Source organism: Ostrea edulis, chromosome 9 (assembly GCF_947568905.1).
Source record: "Ostrea edulis chromosome 9, xbOstEdul1.1, whole genome shotgun sequence".
NCBI lineage: Eukaryota > Metazoa > Mollusca > Bivalvia > Ostreida > Ostreidae > Ostrea > Ostrea edulis.
The window spans coordinates 8,811,642-8,834,598 of record NC_079172.1 but is presented as its reverse complement, the minus strand read 5'-3'; the positions used below and the strand labels follow the sequence as shown (position 1 = coordinate 8,834,598).

Sequence of the window (22,957 nt, the reverse complement as noted above, 5' to 3'; positions counted from 1 at the left end):
ATGTTGTCCCGGTAGCACGACTTTACGCGCCTTTAATTTGAAGAGTTCCACTAATGGAAATGATAAGTAAACCAGGCCAAACAACTGAAGACTTTTAAGATGATTGCATTCCTTTTGTATCTATGACTAAAACCGATATCATCTGTATACCTTCGATATCGAAAGCGAAACAACACCTGAAAAGAAAGTGAAATGTCAGGCGAATCTCTCCTATCGAAATTCAAAGGCGCATTGGTTGGTGCCGTTCTTGGAGATTGTATCGGTTCTGTATTTGAGGGGTTATGGGCAAGGAGTATTGCAGTGGAAAAAGTCTTGAAAAGTATTGACAAACTCGAGTCGGAGTTTGGTAATCACTCAGGTAACGAAACTTAGAATTTTTTTTTAGTTCACCTGACCAGAGGGACTGCATTTCTTTTTGTATCACTGGATTAACAAGAATACATGTACAAAAATAAGAGAGAAACAATTCAATCAAAGTAAATTTATCAACAAAAAAGAAAAATTTGAGAATTGACTAACAATTTCAACATTAATAGTTTTAACTTTATATATATACATATGTGTATATGCATATCGACTAGTTACTTGCCCTATTAACATGAATGATGTAGATATGACGTGAATTACATGTAAGTCAGAGCTGATACACACAAAATCTTGTATATAAATCGATCTAGATCATATACAGGTTTGATCATTACCGAACACAGAATGTTACATAAACATAAAGTTCATATCATATATTGCTCACTTAACTTAAATCTTTTACAGGTGGTATAGTGTGTCTTTATATAATATATTATATATATGTGACCTAACCTGTTCTATGATAATTGATTACTCAAGTTGCATCCCTGATCAAACTTTTGTCTATAATTGCCGTTTTGTTTCAATTTGTTTATTATCAGTACATGTTGTAACAGGAAGGTAGAAAATGCAATGGACCAGACCGACCGGGATATGAATCTGGGGCCCCTGAATCGCTAGTCAGGTGCTCTACCAACTAAGATATGTGGTTACCAGTGGTCGAACCCAGCTGACTGCCACATCCCTCTCTCCTCAAATGTCTTCACACCTTGAAGACATCAACCCAGGATCTTTATCCCCTGGCAGACAATTTCGCCTGTCAGTTCCAGAGACTGGTCTATGCCAGGCACCAAATGTAATAGGGAGGGAAAAAATGCAATTGAACAGACCAGGATTTGAACCCAAGCCCCCTGAATCCCCAGGGCTTTTTTAGGGTCTTTAGGGGTAGTAAAATAAGGCCCCATTCCCAATGCTAAAATCCTGGTATTTTCCCCATTATTTGCTTTAAAATTCGCAAACATTGAAAACATCAAAGCAGGGTACTCTTATTGTTCATAAATCTCCTTCACAGGCCCACAAATCAGAAAAAATAGAGTAGAGTCATTTAAAAATGTTCTTCTCAAGAACCACTGGGCAAGAAGATCTGAAATTTATATGAAAGTTTCCTGACATAGTGCAGATTCATGTTTGTTAAAACCATGACTCTGGTGGGTAGGTTGGGGTCACAATAGGGGATCAGAGTTTTACATGCAAATATATAGGGTAAATCTTTAAAAATCTAATTCTTTTCAAAAACCACTGGGCCAGATAGAAAGTACAAATTTGCATGAAAGCTTCCTAATTAACATAGTGCAGATTCAAGTTTCTTAAAGTCATGGCCGTTTGGGCCACAATAGGGATCAAAGTTTTACATGGGAATATTTAGGAAATTTTTTAAATATGGGTCAAGGTGACTCAGATGAGCGATGTGTGGCCCATGGGCCTCCTGTTCTTCTATCTAACAATCTTACTTTCAGAATCCCAAAATTCTGACAAGGAACAAAATGTGGTATGGGAATACACAGATGACACTGCAATGGCTAGAAGTGTGGCCAAGTCGCTGATCGAGAAGAAAGGTCTAGATCCTAAACACATGGCTCAAATGTAAGTGTTTATATCCATGTACAAATTTACTAAAGGTTGTAAACTTGATTATACTTACTAATTTAATGCAAAGGTAACTTTCAAATTTTGCGCATTTACTAAAAATCGTAATGTACCTTTTACTTATGATAAAATTTTCAGGTTCTTTGGGGCTGACTTAGACCCACATGTAACTTTTATAACTGCATGAAAGTATTGCATAATTGATAACTAATGTAGGAATTGTAAGAAATCTACAAAATGTTTGCATGACCACTGTTCAATCACTATACAATGTACAGTGTATGTTATAATAATATACAAGTTATATCAACGCGCTCTATTCTATTACAAGAAATAAAAAGACATTGCAAAATGCTCATGAAGATAGTAAAATAAATTTTGTTCTAATTTTATTATTGTATAGTACTAAAATGTTTCACACTGAAAAACAAAAATATATATCCATCCAGTACTGGTCTAGCAAACTACATTGCATCATGCTCAATGGCATGCTTTGTTATGATGCCTAATGCTCAGAGCACTTTGTGTGTGTGCAGTAAAAGATCTCATCCTCATTACTTGTGTAATATATTTTTTATCAAATGATCAAGTGATTAATAAAATGTCATTTCTATTACTGTATAATGTATAATGCAATGTACAGATTTTAACGTGTTGAAACGTATCAACAACAGAACAATGTGGATTGCTATTTTAAAGAGGGGGGTGGGGGGAGGTGTTAATGGTTTTGTATAATGTATACCTTTTCATATATTGCATTTGTAGCAATTTAAAAACTTGTTAATTATGTCTCCCTCTTTCAGTGGAAGAGATATTGTTTTTGTACTTTATGTGTGTCTGTCTGTCTGTCACAAAATCTTGTGAACACTTCTATATGGCTTATTGGATAGATTTGAAACTTTGTTCAATACTTCAATGTGCATATTGTCAGGGCAGGAGGATCCAATTATTTTCCTAAAAGTTATAGTGGATCTAAGAGGAGTGGAGGATGTTAAAATAGTTGTGAACACTTCTCCTCCTGCTTGGCTTTACTGATAGACTTGTACAATACTTCAATGCCATTTGGAGATGTGCATTTTGTAGAGACAGGAGGATCCAATCGTTGTCCATAAAGTTATAGTGGATCTGAGGGGTGGAGGGTGTAAAATAGTTTGTGAACACTTCTCCAGTGTTTCTTATCGGAGTTCATATTGTCTATGTTCCTGCTCATGCTTTCTCCTCCATACCATGCTGTACATTAAAGGGAGGAGGTTTCATTTGGAGCACTTCCAATATGGGGATCTGGGGAGACATTTGTTTTTCAGAAAAACAATCTCTAGTATTAACAAAGCTTAATGGAGATGTGAACCTTTGAACCCCTGTTGGTTATATGTGATATGAAGTACATATTTTTCAATGGTAAATTCTGTCATTTATGTTTTATTCGAATTTCTGCCTTTCAATATGGAATTTCTTTGAAATATGTTTCAGATTGCACTCAAATATTTAGATGTGTAAAACAATACCCTTATGACATCTATCATATACTTTAGATTTCGATATGATATCAAATATATCAGAAAGCATAAAGTACTATTTAATACTTACTGGTATTTCAATAAGACACATGTGTAAGCAGTAACCCCTCTCTCCATTTTGGATACAATTTTTGAGTTATCTAGGTTGAACATTTATATATATCACTTAACTACACAGTGAATTCGAAATAAGTAAGAAATTGAAATGTCAGATGTTACACATTGCTCATGCCTCTTACTTTTACACCTATATAGCTTTCACAAGTGTACCATATATACTTGCCTATAAGTCGGATTTTTGGGAGTTAAATGTTGGTCCAAAACTCTATGTCCGACTTATAGGAGTGTCCTAAGAAGATTAGTATTTTTCTGGATGGCGTAATGTATAGCCTAGTATTTTTTAAACAACAAAAACATGGACGAAATAAACAAAATAGTAACTGTTTAATTTGCTGAGAATAAAAAGTGAAATATCGATGTCATATCCCAAAACTTTATTGGAACACGGATAAATACATATTAAGAGTATTGATATGAAATTGATTTGTTGGGGAAAAATATCAAATATCGGCACATTTCTTAAAATATTATTTGAAAGACAGGTAAAAACACAAGAGCATTGATTTGAAATTGTCAACCGATTCTTGAAAAATGTTGGACCGACTTATAAATGGGTCAATGGTAATTCCCTCCAAAATAACCTAAAAACTATACAACCGACTTATAGGTGAACCAACTTATAGGCGAGTATATACAGTATATTCAGTCACCGATCATATCATTTTGTGAAAGATTCTTATAAAAACTTATATATGTAATGAACAAAATTTATTTACATTTATAATAAATCTAGGTTTTCGGAAGAGTACTTTAAAGAACCGTATCGAGGATATGGAGGCAGCATTATAACGGTGTTCTCTAAGCTACAGGAATCAAGTTATGTTGACCCCTATAAACCAGCAGCACAACAGTTTGATGGCAGTGGCTCTTATGGCAATGGCGGCGCCATGAGAATAGTTCCTGCTGCTTTATTTGCGTACAGCCAAAATGATATCAAGAATTTGACAGTTAGTATCCCAAAATGATATCAAGAATTTGACAGTTAGTATCCCAAAATGATATCAAGAATTTGACAGTATCCCAAAATGATATCAAGAATTTGACAGTTAGTATCCCAAAATGATATCAAGAATTTGACAGTTAGTATCCCAAAATGATATCAAGAATTTGACAGTTAGATTGTAACGTTCTTTAGATTTTAGACATAAAGTCATTGTTGTTCAACTCAGTATGAAATATTTCTCTTTGAATGTGTGTAAATTAAAAAAAAGATGTCTTTAGGATACTTCTATACTTCTCTTGCTGTTAACAATTTGACTTTCTTCTATTTGTATGTTGTTCTTTACTGATGCCAAATTGGTTTCAATAAATCTATTCTAAATCTAATCTAATCTACTGCTCCGTTTTGCACAAAAGAAAAATGAATATAATATTCAACATAAAGTTATGTGACAATATATTGACCTAATTATTTTCTCTCAACATCCTCAGTAACTAGCGTAATTCTCTTATGCATTGTAATAACCTGACCCAAACAAACACTGTTCTGTAGACTTCCTGGACAGTTTTTGTATATTTCGTCATGTGACCTTTGGATGCAATGTGTGAAGGCGGTCACCTAATGTAGGACACTTGTAGGAATGACCATATTTTCAACAGTTTTGTAATCAATTACAGTTGAAAACTTATTGTTGCTAATAATAAATTTGCTCTGAGCCTGATTTTCAGAATATGCAAAAATATTTTTTAGTTAGTAATGTGTATTGCTTGTTAATGAATGATGGTACATGGACAATTATCTGATATTCAATAAATTATTTATTAATTATTCAATGAATTAATTATTCAATGATTACATTACATTATCAATTAAATACCTGGCTATTATTTAGTGTTAATTTTAAAGTACCTGGCATGAGATAACATTTGCTAAGAAGCCATTGTTTTGAATAGAAGAAAATTTATCTGTATACATGTATATGTAAATAGCAAAATATGAGAAATTAGTGAGAGTATTAATAGATTTTTTAGTTTTATTGTTCTTGATTTCTGTAACAGAAATTTTAAGGTGGCTCACTACATCTTGAAAGAGTTTTATTAAATTAGCACGAAATGATTTAATCATGAAAAATATCATGATGTGTAATAAGTACATATGTCAAAAAGGCAACAACAAAAAAATATATAGAAATTTAGAGAGAGAAAATAATTTTGATACGGAAGCTGCAGTTGATAACCAGATACCTTATCCACATAGATATACACACAAATCGATAGATACAAGTAATTTCACAAAACATTTGAATCGCCATCTTGTGTCATAAAATGTGTAACTCTTGACGTAGTGAGCTACCTTTAAGAGGAGCTAGATTAAAAACCATATAACGGATTGTTGGTTCATAATGGGTTCCGTTTTGTTTTACAGGAATTAGTGGAACAGATCACCAGGATTACACATTACCACCCCTCCGCGGTGGACGGGGCAGTGTTTCAGAGTTACGCAGTGGACATGGCTCTAAGGGGACCAAGCGAACTAAATATAGAATCATTCTGTGATGACCTACAGAAAAAAATGAAACAAAGAGAGGAAAATGAAGGCAAAGATGCGAAGAGAAGAAAAGTAGAAACCGAGGACGACAAACTGCCCGCGTGAGAATTAAACATCGATGTTTATATGTCAATAATATTTAAAGCTAAACATACTATGGACTACACATGAGATTGCATTTTACTATCATGCTTCTTGTATTTGTTTAGGGTAAAGTCATCCTCGGAATTTCCATACACAAATATTGTAGACGAAATAAGGAAATATGCCATGCAGGATACTCTCCCCTCTAGTGAAGAAATCTTTGAAATCCTAGGTAATGTCATTTCCATGTGTTGCCTGTTTGGTGCAGCATTGCATTTGCTCGCTTTCTGCATTTAGTTTAATCAAAGTTTCGCAGCAAGAAATGATTTAAATTTACGTCTCCAACAACTGCCAGCGACCGGTGGATGTGATAAACTCAGTTATGCCACGGTGGAGAGACAATTATCAAGAGTTGATATATGATGAAACTTTACATATTGAGAGTTTAATTTGTTAATGGGTTGTTCTTGATTATATTATTCATTTGTACCTTCATTACTCTATCAAGGGCAAAAATATTCGAAATATTCAGTACGGATAGGATTCATGAAGCAGCATATATAATTTCGAAGTACTAGTAGTCAAAATGCTAACATGGACGAGAAAATTACCAAATTTGTTTTAGTGTATTACCACAGCATGTGGAATGGGTTTGTCAAATTTCAAAATGTTTGTTCAAGTTTCAAAATGTTTGTGTCAGTGCATGGTTTATTGTTTAACTCAAGGATAAAGAAGAGGCTCTGCAAAGATAGCTGTTAAATCAAATAACATTATTTCATGATAATCTGAAACATCTGAAAGGTCTGGATGTCATTTTATAAAAGAATTTCTTATCAACAATGTAAATATGGTGTATGGAATTTCTGTTGTAGGAGCAATCACTGCACATTTGGATATAGCAAACACTGGCTGTTTCACGGGGTTTTGACACAATCTGAGCAAACTGGTATACATAGTATATATACTATAAACTGGTGTGTGTGTGTGTATATATATATATATATATATATATATATATATATATATATTAAAAGAAATAGAATAAACAGTACACAAAGTTAAAAATTTAACGCAAGCGCTTTCATTTTATAATCCTCAGGCGTTACATTTTAAAATAGTTTTGAAATGGTTTGACGTCATAAAGGCGTCCTAACATTTCACGTACATAACGACGTCATAAACGAATGAAGGGAAAAGGATTTTACGTTAAGCATATTATGACGTCGTAGATAATAACAGTAAACATATTTTACAGTAAGCTATTGAGAGCCGGTTTTAAAGTCTTAATAAAGTGTCTTTCTTTTTCTCGTCGGGAAATAGTATTTTCTGTATACAGTTTATAAAACGGAAATACATTGAATTGTCCGTGGCCACACACATCTATATGTTCACTAACTTTAATTTTTCTGTATTCGGGTGCTGAAATGTGTTGTTTATGAACTCGTATACGAGTTCGCAGAGTAGTTCCAGTTTCACCGATATAATGTTTTCCACAGCCAGCACATGTTATAACATAAATTAAATTTTTGGTGGAGCACGTCATATCTGAATTTACCGTAAATTCCTTGTTGTTAAATTCGAACGAACTTCCTTCCCTTAAGTATGGGCACGTTCCGCATCGCCGATCGTCACATTTGGTAACGGTGAAAATTTTTTTGTTGGACTTTTCCTGAAAATTAGATTTACATAACAGTCTCCTAAGATTTTTCGGTTGTCTCTTGCTGTTGATAAAAGTATATTTCTTCATAATTTTCCCCATTTTTTCATCTGTTTTTAGTAGGTCGTTGAGTTGCCGAACGATAGGTGTAACATTAGAGTTCCTTGGGTTGTATGTTGTAACAAACGGTAAAATGTGTGAATTTGTTGTGGGATTGATTTTGGATTTATTGATAAGATTTTCTCTATTGAGTTCTCTGGCTTTCTTGATTCCGTCGTTTATAAGTTTGATTGGATAATTCTGTTTTTGTAAATAACTATTTAATTCCCCTAAACGTTGTTCTCTGGTAGGTTCTTCGCTAACGATGGTACATATTCTTCTGGCGAGGTTGTAAGGTATGGCACGTTTTGTGTGTCTTGGATGCGAGGACGAAAAGTGTAAATACTGGTGAGTGTCCGTGTGTTTGTAAAAAATATCTGTAATTATTTTATCCTCCTTTTTGATAACAGAAACATCCAGGAATGGTATACAAGATGTACTGTAATCCATTGTGAATTTTAAATTGATATCCAATTCGTTTAGAATGTTCTTAAATTTATTCAAATCCGTAATGTCTTTGTTCCAAATAATGAAGCAATCATCCAAGTATCTTTTCCAGTTTTGTCTTATATATAGACCGAATTGTTCATCAAATGATTTTTTAACTTTTTGGTATAATAATTCCTCTAAATAGCCGAGTGTAAGTGTGGCATATGTTGGAGCCATTTTGGTTCCCATTGCGGTACCTTTATCTTGAAGATAGTGTTTGTTGTTGAATGTGAAAACATTGTTTTGTAGTACAAGTGCTGTTGCCTCTAAAATAAAGTCTTTAGAAAAACGTTCATCTATTTGTTCTGGGTGTTTATCTATCCAATATTCTAGTGCTTGAAGTCCTAGTGGACAAGTAATATTAGTATATAAATTAACAACATCAAACGTTACTAATATTGCATTCTCGTTTACCTTATCAGGTAAGTGTCGTAAGAAATCTAAATCATCACGGACAAAACTGTTGACTTCATTACACAGAGGTTTTAATATAATGTCCAGCAAGTTACTAAGTCTTTGTGTTGGGGCGGATGGCCCCCCTACAATTGGGCGGAATTTCAAATCCTTGGGTCTAAGACAAGTGATGTATTCACAATTTTGAAGCTGTATTGCGTGTTTTATTTCATCCGATTTGTGGACTTTGGGTAAGCCATAGAAACAGCTTTCTTTCAAATCAAAATTTGTGATAAAATCCTCTTCTTTTTCAGTAAGTGATGACGGATGTTTTTGTATAATTTTTCTAATTTTTTGTAGAATCTTTTTATTTTGACTTTCATTTATTTCCGAGTAGAACTCATCGTTGTTTAGCATATCTAATATTTTGGATTTGTAGAAATCTGAGTCCATTATTACAACTGCTCCCCCTTTGTCAGCTTCTTTGATAACAATGTTTTCATCCAATGACAATGATTTTAAAGCATTCATTTCAGTTTTCGATAGATTGTTTTTTCCGGTGTTTGAATTATCATCAATGATTGGAGTTTTTAGTAAAACATCACAAACTGTATCTAACATATTATTTCGGCCTCTCCTTGGATTAAATTTTGATTTATTTCTGAGAAGGCTTTCTTCCAGATTTTTCTCTTCATCATGTTCATCCTCCTCACCAAAGAATTCGGCCAGTCTCAATCTGCGGGTGTATTCTTTAATATCTTTAGTTAATTCTTGGGTATTATTTCTCGGTGTTGGTGTAAATTTTAAACTTTTCGATAATAAATTTATTTCGTCTTTTGTCAAATGTTTGCTAGAAAGGTTGATTACCTTTGGGTCCACGGTTTTGGTCTGATGTTCTCGAATCTCTGGCTTCCGTTCAGTTTGCCTCCGCCTAAAAAATACTGGCTGCTTTTTCTTCCAATATACGTGGTGCGATGCGGAACGTGCCCATACTTAAGGGAAGGAAGTTCGTTCGAATTTAACAACAAGGAATTTACGGTAAATTCAGATATGACGTGCTCCACCAAAAATTTAATTTATGTTATAACATGTGCTGGCTGTGGAAAACATTATATCGGTGAAACTGGAACTACTCTGCGAACTCGTATACGAGTTCATAAACAACACATTTCAGCACCCGAATACAGAAAAATTAAAGTTAGTGAACATATAGATGTGTGTGGCCACGGACAATTCAATGTATTTCCGTTTTATAAACTGTATACAGAAAATACTATTTCCCGACGAGAAAAAGAAAGACACTTTATTAAGACTTTAAAACCGGCTCTCAATAGCTTACTGTAAAATATGTTTACTGTTATTATCTACGACGTCATAATATGCTTAACGTAAAATCCTTTTCCCTTCATTCGTTTATGACGTCGTTATGTACGTGAAATGTTAGGACGCCTTTATGACGTCAAACCATTTCAAAACTATTTTAAAATGTAACGCCTGAGGATTATAAAATGAAAGCGCTTGCGTTAAATTTTTAACTTTGTGTACTGTTTATTCTATTTCTTTTAATATTTTATACCGGACACTGTGATTTTTTTTAAAAACACAATTTGGATATATATATATATATATATATATATATATATATAAAATTAATTATATATATATATATATATATATAAAAGCACAAAAACCCAACAACACCCTACTTTCTTAAAGTGTCGGATTAACCAACAGTGTTGTGGCCTTTTCAGTGCTTTTATATATATATAATATATGTATATACTATGTATACCAGTTTCCTACTATTTATACCAGTTTGCTCCTATGGGATGTTTAACAAGTGTTTATCAGTGTCGGAAATGTCTATTAAAAAGCTAAACCTGCAGCCTAATCCAAGATCTGTGTGCTCTGTTTTACCAAGAATTCCTTTCCTGTTTTCATTCCCGGTATGCAAGTTTTGAGATAAGAGTTCACTGTGTCAGCATACTGTATATTTAGTACTCCTACGGTCAGTGAAAAAGACAAACAAACAAAAATATTAAAGTGACTTCATTCTGTTTAAAGATGTAACTGTAGGAAATATAAAATAAATGTTTTACCATCTTTATAAGCAATAACCTAGTTATAGTGTTGTATGAGGAACACAATACCATGATGTGATAAGCATTGTGTTTCTTTACTCCCTAAATACTGATTATTTCCTTTGTTTGTGTATCAATCACATTTGTCTGATAGAGCTAACCAAGAAAAGCTTATTGTGTACAGTTATGTATGTAGTGATCTAAGCATCCCATTCATCACATGTTTCATGTTCTTTTCATACCTTACCAAGGAAGCACATGTAACTCAAACACAACCTGAAACTCGTGTCTTCTCTTTCTTCCCTGTTCTTTACACAGTGCAGTGTGACTTCCTGTCTTATCCAATGCTACATTTCTCTCCCACTGTATGCAAGATTAGATAGGTCTCACTTGACTACTTATCATATCAAATTGGTCAAAAGGAAAATATCTAGCTTCAGCCTTGCCAATTTTGTACATTTCTGTTCAGAAGAGACCGGGCCTGCATAACCAGTACATGTGGCAATGTCAAAGTTTTTTGTGTATGTGAATTTTTGGTAGGTTCAAATGTTTCATATAATAATTTTATCCCAAGAAATGCCTTTTGAATATTCTCAGCAAAGAATATGAAAAGAATGTCAATGTACCTCTTTGGCATGCTCTGCTTTATAGTGATACTCTATCTGTAATATAAAAACTAATTAATCTTTTATGTCAACTTTGTAAACTATCCCTGTACATATTTTACTTTTGATGTATTCCGTTTCCATATTTGAGAGTTCACTATCAATCTCTACAAAACTGTATACTCGACAGTCTCAAAGAAATGAAAAGAACCTCTAAACTGTTTCTGAGACTGAAACTGAAGCCTACCTATCAAATGTGCTCATTATCTGTTACAGGGACTGACATTTCAGCCTACAGATCTGTTCCAGCCGCTGTCTATTCCTTCCTCAGGGCTTCCAAACACATAGACAAACTAGAGGTAAGGCTTCCAAACAAACAGACAAACTAGAGGTAAGGCCCTTCAAACACACAGACAAACTAGAGGTAAGGCCCTCCAAACACACAAACTAGAGGTAAGACCCTCCAAACACACAGACAAACTAGAGGGAAGGCTCCCAAACACACAGACAAACTAGAGGTAAGACCCTCCAAACACACAGACAAACTAGAGGTAAGGCACTCCAAACACACAGACAAACTAGAGGTAAGGCCCTCCAAACACACAAACTAGAGGTAAGACCCTCCAAACACACAGACAAACTAGAGGGAAGGCTCCCAAACACACAGACAAACTAGAGGTAAGACCCTCCAAACACACAGACAAACTAGAGGTAAGGCACTCCAAACACACAGACAAACTAGAGGTAAGACCCTCCAAACACACAGACAAACTAGAGGGAAGGCTCCCAAACACACAGACAAACTAGAGGTAAGACCCTCCAAACACACAGACAAACTAGAGGTAAGGCACTCCAAACACACAGACAAACTAGAGGTAAGGCCCTCCAAACACACAAACTAGAGGTAAGACCCTCCAAACACACAGACAAACTAGAGGGAAGGCTCCCAAACACACAGACAAACTAGAGGTAAGACCCTCCAAACACACAGACAAACTAGAGGTAAGGCACTCCAAACACACAGACAAACTAGAGGTAAGACCCTCCAAACACACAGACAAACTAGAGGGAAGGCTCCCAAACACACAGACAAACTAGAGGGAAGGCTCCCAAACACACAGACAAACTAGAGGTAAGACCCTCCAAACACACAGACAAACTAGAGGGAAGGCTCCCAAACACACAGACAAACTAGAGGGAAGGCTCCCAAACACACAGACAAACTAGAGGTAAGACCCTCCAAACACACAGACAAACTAGAGGGAAGGCTCCCAAACACACAGACAAACTAGAGGTAAGACCCTCCAAACACACAGACAAACTAGAGGTAAGACCCTCCAAACACATAGACAAACTAGAGGTAAGACCCTCCAAACACACAGACAAACTAGAGGGAAGGCTCCCAAACACACAGACAAACTAGAGGTAAGGCCCTCCAAACACACAAACTAGAGGTAAAGCACTCCAAACACACAAACTAGAGGTAAGACCCTCCAAACACACAAACTATAGGTAAGGCTCTCCAAATACACAAACTAGAGGTAAGGCTCCCAAACACAGAGACAAACTAGAGGTAAGACCCTCCAAACACACAGACAAACTAGAGGCAAGGCTTCCAAACACACAGACAAACTAGAGGCAAGGCTTCCAAACACACAGACAAACTAGAGGTAAGGCCCCCAAACACAGACAAACTAGAGGTAAGGCCCCCAAACACACAGACAAACTAGAGGTAAGGCCCCCAAACACACAAACTAGAGGTAAGGTCCCCAAACACACAGACAAACTAGAGGTAAGACCCTCCAAACACACAGACAAACTAGAGGCAAGACCCTCAAAACACAGACAAACTAGAGGTAAAGCTCCCAAACACACAGACAAATTAGAGGTAAGGTCCTCCAAACACACAGACAAACTAGAGGTAAGGTACATGTACTTAGGGAGTCCAAACATATTGGCAAACCAGAGGTAAGGTCCAATGGACATGAAACAAACATGGATATACTGGGAGGAAAGGCATCTTAAGAGGTTTGGCTGGGCCACAATTCTTGGAACTCTTTACTGTGCAATGTTTAATGGTTCCTTAATGTACTTTCTCCATCCTCAACACAACCAGTAAAACTGTTTTCATATAAACAAGATCATATGTATGCACCACATTATTATAATGTAAAGTGTTTTTTCTTTCTTTTGTTTTAGGACAGAAACTCATTCGAAAAGACCATAATTTTGGCAATAACACTTGGAGGCGATACTGACACTATAGCTACTATGGCAGGTGCCATCGCAGGAGCCCACTATGGGATAGAATCTATTCCAAAATCCTGGCAGGTCGGCTGTGAAGCTGTCGATGAGGCTTTGAAGTTCGCACAACAGCTCTACCAGATTTCAATATCTGATGAGTGACTTTACAATAATTTAGCGGTATCTTGCAACTGCCTTCAACCTACACGTCTGTGCATGAAGGATACTGTGTACCTCATATTACTAGATTCAATTCATAAGGACATGAACTTTTAACAATATTTATTGGTAAAACATATTTACACAATCTAATTAAAATTAGCTGTTTTTAATTAGATTGACATTCACACTTTATAATCTGTTGATAAAATGAAGCACAACAATGCAATGTGTGCGTAAAAAGGATTGAAATATTCTAAAATCCTGACAGGTTCAATGACAATCTAATTATCTCAGCAATGGAGGAATCTTTCACATACAGTGCATGTTCATTTATTTTAGTTCTCCATTTTACATGTCAGTGTTATATTTCACAAACAGACACACATGTGTATGTATCAACTGACTGTGATAATTTATACATAACCTTTCTCATAATGAAATAAATTTAAATAAATCACGGTGTGTCCACATTTTCTCATTTAGTGTAAAACTCATAACATTGAGTTATCTCCCATTTTGTTCAGGAAACAAATATGCAGAATTTAATCACTTGATGTTCAGCTGTCCAAACTTAAATGTAGTACATTATACTTGTAAGTTGTATAGACTGTGAAGACTACCGCTGATGAAGAGGAAGTAGCCTCAGGCAATGAAGTCTAATGGTCTATTGAATCCACCTCGTCTGTTCATGTATTGCCTGCAGTGAAAAAAAAAACAAATCTTCAATATTACATTGAGGTAGACGGGAAGCTTTTTACGATCAATGTTCCTGTAATGAATATAGTTTTTTAATTTTATGCTTCTATGTTCAGTTGTGAAGATGCAAAGTACTGTACAAGAAATTGAAGTAGAAGTGTACAATGTGGAAGCTTATCTACATGTACAAGAGATGTTTTGGATAGTAAAGTTCTACAGGAAGCTTATCTACATGTACAAGAGATGTTTTGGATAGTAAAGTTCTACAGGAAAAATCTTAAACCACATGTAGGTGTAGAACATTACGCAAGAGTCTAGATCTAGATGAATGGTACACTACAGTATGTGTGATGTACATAGTACTTAATACAGTATATATGTATCCAGTATAGAGAGAGATAAATGTTACATACCTATATCGTCTTTTCTTTGGTATATTTGCAACATAAATATCATTTCCATTTACTTTTTTACCCTGTAAATTAGAGAAACAATGTCAAAACTGGAAAACAGTAAGAAAATATTTAGCACCGGATAGTGAAATTAATTTCCTTACTTTTGTTGAGTCGAAGTTTCCAAACCCCATAACTTTCATCATGTCCACCTCATCATCAGGTAGTTCTTCCACCTCATCATCTGTAAAGGTAACTTTATATCAATATACTTTGAATTACATATTATATTTGATGATGGATAAAACCTACTAGCATTCATTGATAGAAATTCCTCCAAATATAAATTCAAGTTTCCACATCCTGAAGATAACTATAAATGCGTACATATATTCGCACATAAGTCGACCCCCATGCAGGTCAGTTGGGGAGGGGAAGGGTTCAGAGATTTTTTTGAGGAATTTCACATCGACCCTATTATAAGTTAGATTGAATTTTTATCAGATTGCTCGAGAACTTGCATACATCTTTTCTAGAAAGAGCCGTTTTCTTTGATCTGTAGATATGGTGATTGGACCTATAATTTTACCATAAAAAATTCAATCTCTGATACAAGATGCTTACTGCCTAGGCTATTTAATAATAGGGGTTGCTCATTGTCTAAGTCATCCCTCTATTAAGCATGGCCAAATAATTGGATGATCAATAATTATTGTAATCTAAATATAGAACAGGTATCTATCTCACTGTGGGTGCACCTTTGTTTTATAATGATGTACCATACTGCAGTCTGCGTATGTTTAATGACATTCATTCATTTTCATTCCCTCCAACCACAATGAAAATAGTACATGAGGTACAATACAGAAATTTCACGTATCAATACAAGTAACGTCAGAGGAATGATAAAGGTATGTAAATACACACAGTGAAATATGTACAAAAATATGACGTTTATTGTTGAGGAGAATCGACTTAGTATGCCTTTAAAATAAACATAGAGTTCTTTAAGGTTTTTAACATTACTGATTGACCAATTATATCGAAACTGTTAATAGGCTTGTTGATTTCAGCATAGTTTAGTTTATTTTTCATGCCGCACATGTTCAGAGGAAGGAATTTCAGTCTGCTCTCCAGCATGATCTAGTGTCGGTTAATGAAGGCACCCCCATTTAAAATGACTATTACAGGCCAATGAAAGAAAACATATCCACACTGCAAATTTTTATTAATTACGTGAATATCTAAAGCACTGGTTACATACAATAGAAAATACAGAATACTGATGTAATGCATGACCAGTTATCAGGCTTGTGAAATGAATGCTAAATGTTGACTTTAATCGAAATGTATTGTTATTTTTAAAAATGATCACCCATCATGACTTGTTACTGACTAAATCGACATTAAAACACTATCAAATATCACAATTTGTAAGTTGTGTGGCAAGAAAAACAAGAATATCAATGAAACTGATGGATGCTCCCTACTGTGTCTAACCTATAATGAACTAGTCTACATGTACTTCACATGACGAATGACACAATGATCAATAACTGTTGAAATACAGATTCTTTTTTATAAATATAAGGTATATGTTGAGTAACCTTACCTTTACAAATGACCATGAGAGTTCTTGGTCAAAAAGTCTTTTTCTTATCAATTTCTTAAGAAAGACTTAGGAGGTATGATCTCAGACAGAGGGACGGACAGACACAGCAGCGATTATACCCCCCACCCCCAATTTTCAGGGAGCATAAAAATTCTTGTAGAATGCGCGTATAAGTTGAACATAGACATCAGAGTCAAAATTTTACAACAATCCCCCAACTTTAATGTGAGTATATGCAGTTGTAATGAATTGCAATAAATACAATGAAAGAAAGCAGAGGCGTGAGCAAGCTCACATACCCCATGCTCCAACATTGCTTGTGAATGCCTCAAATAATGAATGGCAATGCTATGCATTACTGCAAGAACAGGACAGACGGATGCGAAATTCTAAGTTCAAAAGGGGCATAACTCCCAGAAAAATTATTGAATCAAAATTTCCTGGGAACGTGCACATCTACACAGTGCGTCCTTATTAAATACAAAGTTTCACGAAATCCTGTTTAGCAGTCTCAGACGAGTTGCGCTGACAAAAAAAGGGACTGACGGATGGGTCAAAAACACCCTCCGCAACTTCGTTGCATGGGGTATAATAACATGATCTCTTTGCATTAACGTGGAACTTCTGACACTGTGATTTCGGCCACTTACCAATTATAATCGGCTGTTGATAAACTGCTTTTTCTGTCTTCCCAGACTCCCTCTCACGATCTTTTTCTTTTCTTTCCCTACAAAGCCGAGATAATCATGTATGAAGACATTTATATACATCCAAATAATATTAAAAAATTCATGTACTTCCTATATTACATACAGTGCAAGTTAGTAAATACATGTCCTTAAAACATTCTTAATGATTGTATTATGCTTAGAAATACAATGTACACTGTCTCTTGTAATGACAGTGAAATATTCTACATTACAATCCCTGTTACATGTGATATCCCTAATCAATCTGTTGATTTACAAATCTCCTTTTAAATATATATATATATATATATATACCCACAAAATTACATGTTAAGCCTAATCAACGCTGGAATAGAAAACGCAACTAAAATTCCAATACAGGATCTCCGTAATCCGCGCCGAACCACTAATCCCAAAGACAGCGGAAACATTTCTTTTGTAGTTACACATAATCCCAGTAACAGAAATACACTTTTTGATGCTAAACGTTTCTTTCCAATTTTGGAACAATCTGACAATATGAAGAAAATTATACAACCTAGAAATATTATCATCAGCCGACAACAGGCCCCCGATCTAAAAAAAGATGTTAACCAAAGCCTATTTTACAACCCAGGAGGATATTACATCTGTTCAGAAATGTGGCGACCCTAGATGTGGGACCTGTACCTTTATCAAGGAGGGAAACAAAATCCAGCTTAAATCGGGAATGGAAATCCACGCCAAATTCTCAATGAAGTACAAATCGAAAAAATTTAATACTGTGCCATTTGCATGACTTCCAAAGAATTTTACAAATAGACAAACCAATAAATTAAACGCACGGATTCCTGTCCACAAGCAACAAATCAAAGATCAAAGTGTCTGTGATACACCATGCTGTGAACATTTTTCCGAATGCAAAAATGGAAAATTCATTTTATTCCCTTTTTATAAACTTCTGAGTAACAATGAAAATCTCCATTTAGCAAAGGAAGATTATTTCATCAAACTTTTTACACCTATACTTAATCGTTTATAGCTTTAAATGCATTTATTCTATGTACATCAATATTTATATTATATATGTTATACTGTTGTTTTGGTGCAATAAGTGCATGATTATGACATCAAATCGTCAGCACTGCTACCCTACGTTATGACGTCACAATGAACGTTTACTTTTCAACGTTACAATGAAACTGAAACATTCGAGACAAACTGCCTGAAGAGCCATAAGTCGAAAATACTAGCAGGAACTGATCGTTGATTATTATGTGACCATTTTGGATTTTATGGTTCTTTTAAATTATTCAACAACTGTGCCGATTTCTTAATAGATATATATATATATATATATCTGTAATCTAGCTACTTGGAGGTCAGAGTTGGTGTTTTATATATATATATATATATATAAATATAAAACAAGTACTAAATTATATATATATATATATATATATATATATAATATAAATATATATATATATATATAAAATAAAAAAATTTGAACACTGAAAATAACTTAACCGGTTACATTTTCAATCTTCAAGAGTTATGACAATATTGCTTAATAGCTAATTTTTCTTTCCTATACTATTACTTGTGTGGATATTTACTTATATTTTGGATTATATATATATCTTACTTATGCCTTGGTGATCTGGATCTGTGCTCTCTGGTTCTGTGAGGTGACCTGGATTTCCTTTTGGGAGATCTGGATCGACTTCTTCTGTGTCCTGAAGAATCCAGTTCAAACAGTTATTAATGTTAACATGTTTGAATTACAGTCAGTCTGATTAAAATCAAACCTCTCACTTCGCTCGATATACGGATAGTCGCTGTGTATAGTCGACTATCCGTATATCGAGCGAAGTGAGAGGTTTGATTTTAATCAGACTGGTTTGAATTATTGAAATGATAAAACATTATTTTTACAATGCAGAATATATAGGTGTACTGAATATCAAAATTGAGGTATCAATTGAACATTCACTACTGACATTGGTCTGGTAACATCGTGATGAAGGGGTGTTGTGTTAGGAGCTAGTGTATTTCAAGAAATATTTAATCCTACTTTGTGTCATAGTAAAATAAGGAGTTGGTATCTAGGAGTGCAGAAAGTACATGGCATATATTGCCAGCACACTAAGTGTAAACATTTCAAACCCCTATTTGTGACCCTGTAAAATGAACAAACATCCTAAACTACATGATGCTTGCATCTTGATTTGACAAAATGTACGTTTGTGGTTCAGTGGAAGATTTTTGAAGTATTATCCAACACATTTCTCTATAAAACTTTGATAAACTGCTATTGTGACCCCAATGGAGCATCAGGAGGTCGAGTCTAATTAAAATTAGATCCTACGATCCACTCATCTACTATCGCTACACATAGGTGTAGCGATAGTAGATGAGCGGATCATAGGATCTAATTTTAATTAAATTGCAGGAGGTCATGTTTCAAACAAATCTTAACCTCATTAGTATAGTCCCAACCAACGTCAACACAAAGCAAACTTAGTGACTTAATGTACAGATTGCGTTTGATTTTAGTGTCTGCTAGAGCGAACTGAAGAGCTGACGCGAAAAGAGTGGACTTTCTCTGTTGTGTCTTATATTGGTGGTAGAGATAAATAAGTCAATGGGTGGAGTTAAAATATGACATTCAGGATTAACATTTATACAAATGTGAGAAGGGGTACTTTCCAAGTGAACATGATTGAAAAACATCAACTGTTTGCTTTGGGGTGGGTTTTTGGCTGCCCTTGCTGCTAGGCGCATTCATTACATGACGTCCTGCTAGGCGCATTCATTACATGACGTCCTGCTAGGCGCATTCATTACATGACGTCCTGCTAGGTGCATTCATTACATGACGTCCTGCTAGGCACATTCATTACATGACGTCCTGCTAGGCACATTCATTACATGACGTCCTGCTAGGCACATTCATTACATGAAATCTACTGATCACTCACTTCTTCTTTCCCTTTCTTTTGAGGATCTCCTTTCTGCAAATATATAATAATACAAGACATTTACTAATATAGCCCAGTGCTAGACATCAAACGTACATATAAAATCTGAATTACATTCGCCTTTACTTATCTTAATTACCTTCACTCCAATGATGTAGTCTAGATGTAAGCATGTATAGAGTTATAACAATACAATGACCTCAAGATATGATCATGTGTTTTGCCATTTTGTAAACAACTTTTGTTTTTTGGTGTTTTTGGTGACAAGTCAAAGCTACATGTACTTGCATGTGATGTGGCATATATCCATTTTCTAAAGTATATTCCATTAAAAAGAAAAAGGTTATGCAATTTCACCAGTAAAGTAAACTATGACTAATCACTATTACACGAAAATATATGAATTTATCTGTATCGCCAGTCGGGCGTTCCACCATTGTTAATTTTTCACTGCTTTATTTTCAGTATCACCACCACGTTTCCGTGGATTCTGGAAATATTTCATTTCCAATAAATCATATTTAAAATTCTAAAATACCTCTCTTTGGAGACCTTGAGCGAGATCTTGATCTTCTTGGCATAGTGTTTGACTTTTAGTCAATATTAGTGGTTTACATCTAGAATCCCAAGCCAAGCCAAGTCAAGCAACATGTATATAGCGGACAATATCCTAGTGGAAGGAAATTGAATAAATTTATCGCCTATAATTTTCAGTATAGCGAGCCCGATAATATAAAGGAAGATCATGTTATATCACCACCGGTATATTGGGATGGAAGCATTTCTCTTGCCTTTATAAATGATCTACAATTAAAAAATAAATATGTACATACCAAGTTTCACCTTGTAGTTTGGTAGTGCAATGTATAAATCCTCGCACTTTCTGCATGAAATGAAGTTTAATTAATCATTCTCTCACCAGAGGGCTATTTTACGCTACAAGGATTCTATTGATTTATATATCGCACTTCAAAGAAAAATTATAAAGTCTGATTAATTGTCGTATAAACAATTTCATTTACATACCTAAATCCGACAGTTATGTAATTATAATATTTCACTTCTTACTTACACATGCCTACTACCCCTCCTGGGGCATAGGTCGCCGACAAGAGATCTCCAGGCGTCTCTATCCTGGGCCTTCTGTTCGTTCTGCCGCGAAAACGCGCCAGAAGATCATCTTCCACACCAAGTAAATAGGACAGGCCAGGGGGCCAGAAGTCAGCACTCACCTCCATCAATTGTCTGAGTCTGAATGTTTGTGGCATTAAAAACAAGCTAAATTATTCTGAATTTTTAGATTTGATAACAAAATTTGATATCATTGGACTTGGTGAAACAAAAACTGATGATGCTGACTCCATCAGCATTCCAAATTACACTGTGTTTACAAAAAATAGACACAAACTCTCAAAGGTTAGGTCAGGTGGTATTGTTTTAGCAGTGAAGGACACATTGGTAAAACATGTAAAAATTGTAAATACTTCATGTAAATATGTTCTTTGGTTTAAATTGAGTAAATGCATTGTTAATACCGATGAAGATATGATCTGTGGTATTGTGTACTTAACTCCAGAGGGTAGTAAATATACTTCTCATGATTGTTTTCTAGATATAGCGAATGAACTCATTTCTGTATCTATGGATTGTAAATATGTATGTTTGATGGGCGATTTTAACTCCAGAGTAGGTCAATTACCTGACTGGTTTTCTGCTGATGAATTTCAATTACAATTACACAAATGCGAGGATATTTTTAATACGGGTATTGAGACCAGAACCATGATATTCAATGATTTTCAAATACCTCTCCATAGGATAGTAAAATATGTACATGTAAATAATTTTGGATACAAATTGATCGATCTTTGTAAAAATAAAGATATTTATATCGTAAATGGGCGAGTTGGTGGTGATAGATCTGTGGGTGGTTTAACGTGTAAAAGTAGCAGTACTGTATAGATTATGTACTTGCTAGTGCACATATGTTCAAATTTATTCAAGAGTTTGATATTGTTGACTTCTGTAATTTGTTTTCAGATGTACACAATCCTATTTCGTTTTCTATTCTACCTGCTTCTTTAGCAGAAGAAAGGTGTAAGGGTATTGTTGAAACGCAGTCATGTGTAAAACTGTGGTCACTGGACCCAGCAAATAATTTTCCCAGGAACGTTGATGTTTCTAAGGTCAAGGACATAGAAAACGAACTAGATATTTTAACCAACATAGAAATAGGTAATGTTTGTAAAAAATACTGTAAACTTTGTACTTGATAAATTATGTGATGTACTTCTAAGTACAGCTAAATCTACATTTGGTATACGTTGTCAGAAAAATAGTTTTGAAAACAAGCGTGACAAACCATGGTTCAATAGAGAGTGTAGAACCGCAAGGAATAATTTTCATCTGGCGAAAAGACTGCACAATAAAAATGCCTCTTTAAAAAATAAAGCGAATCTTAAATTAGAAAGCAAGAAATATTAATATAAGCGAGTGATGGATACACATATTAAAAAGTATAGGAAAGACATAGCTCAAAAGTTAAAATTCTTGCGCTCTACAAACTCTAGAGATTATTGGAAAGTATTAAATGGTTCAAAAAGTGCAGATAAATGTGCTGTTGATATCAACTCAATGTATGATTTTTTGAAGACTATGAATGAATGTTCTGATAGTCATACTGAAGATGTACATTTATTTAGTTCTTCTGTAG

The 22,957-nt window shown here is 34.7% G+C and overlaps 2 protein-coding genes across 2 annotated transcripts in view; one reads left to right on the top strand and one right to left on the bottom strand.

Annotated features, from left to right (window-relative positions):
• The first annotated feature begins 1 nt into the window (after nt 1).
• On the top strand, nt 2-14,349 carry LOC125658727 (ADP-ribosylhydrolase ARH3-like). Its single transcript, XM_056148459.1, has 7 exons — nt 2-358; nt 1,824-1,950; nt 4,324-4,537; nt 5,956-6,179; nt 6,288-6,394; nt 11,763-11,845; nt 13,686-14,349. The coding sequence occupies exons 1-7, from the start codon at nt 193-195 to the stop codon at nt 13,890-13,892; spliced, it is 1,128 nt and encodes a 375-aa protein (XP_056004434.1). The 5' UTR covers nt 2-192; the 3' UTR covers nt 13,893-14,349.
• Nucleotides 13,998-22,957, bottom strand: part of LOC125677965 (U4/U6.U5 small nuclear ribonucleoprotein 27 kDa protein-like) — a 23,964-nt gene continuing 15,004 nt past the window's right edge. Inside the window, exons 2-8 of the mRNA XM_056148461.1 lie at nt 20,783-21,048; nt 20,245-20,277; nt 18,909-18,999; nt 17,243-17,319; nt 15,145-15,224; nt 15,002-15,063; nt 13,998-14,589 (exon numbers count right to left, since the gene is read on the bottom strand). Coding sequence (XP_056004436.1) covers nt 14,535-14,589; nt 15,002-15,063; nt 15,145-15,224; nt 17,243-17,319; nt 18,909-18,999; nt 20,245-20,277; nt 20,783-20,825 — 441 coding nt within the window. The 5' untranslated portion in view covers nt 20,826-21,048 and the 3' untranslated portion in view covers nt 13,998-14,534. The remainder of the gene's footprint in view (nt 14,590-15,001; nt 15,064-15,144; nt 15,225-17,242; nt 17,320-18,908; nt 19,000-20,244; nt 20,278-20,782; nt 21,049-22,957) is intronic.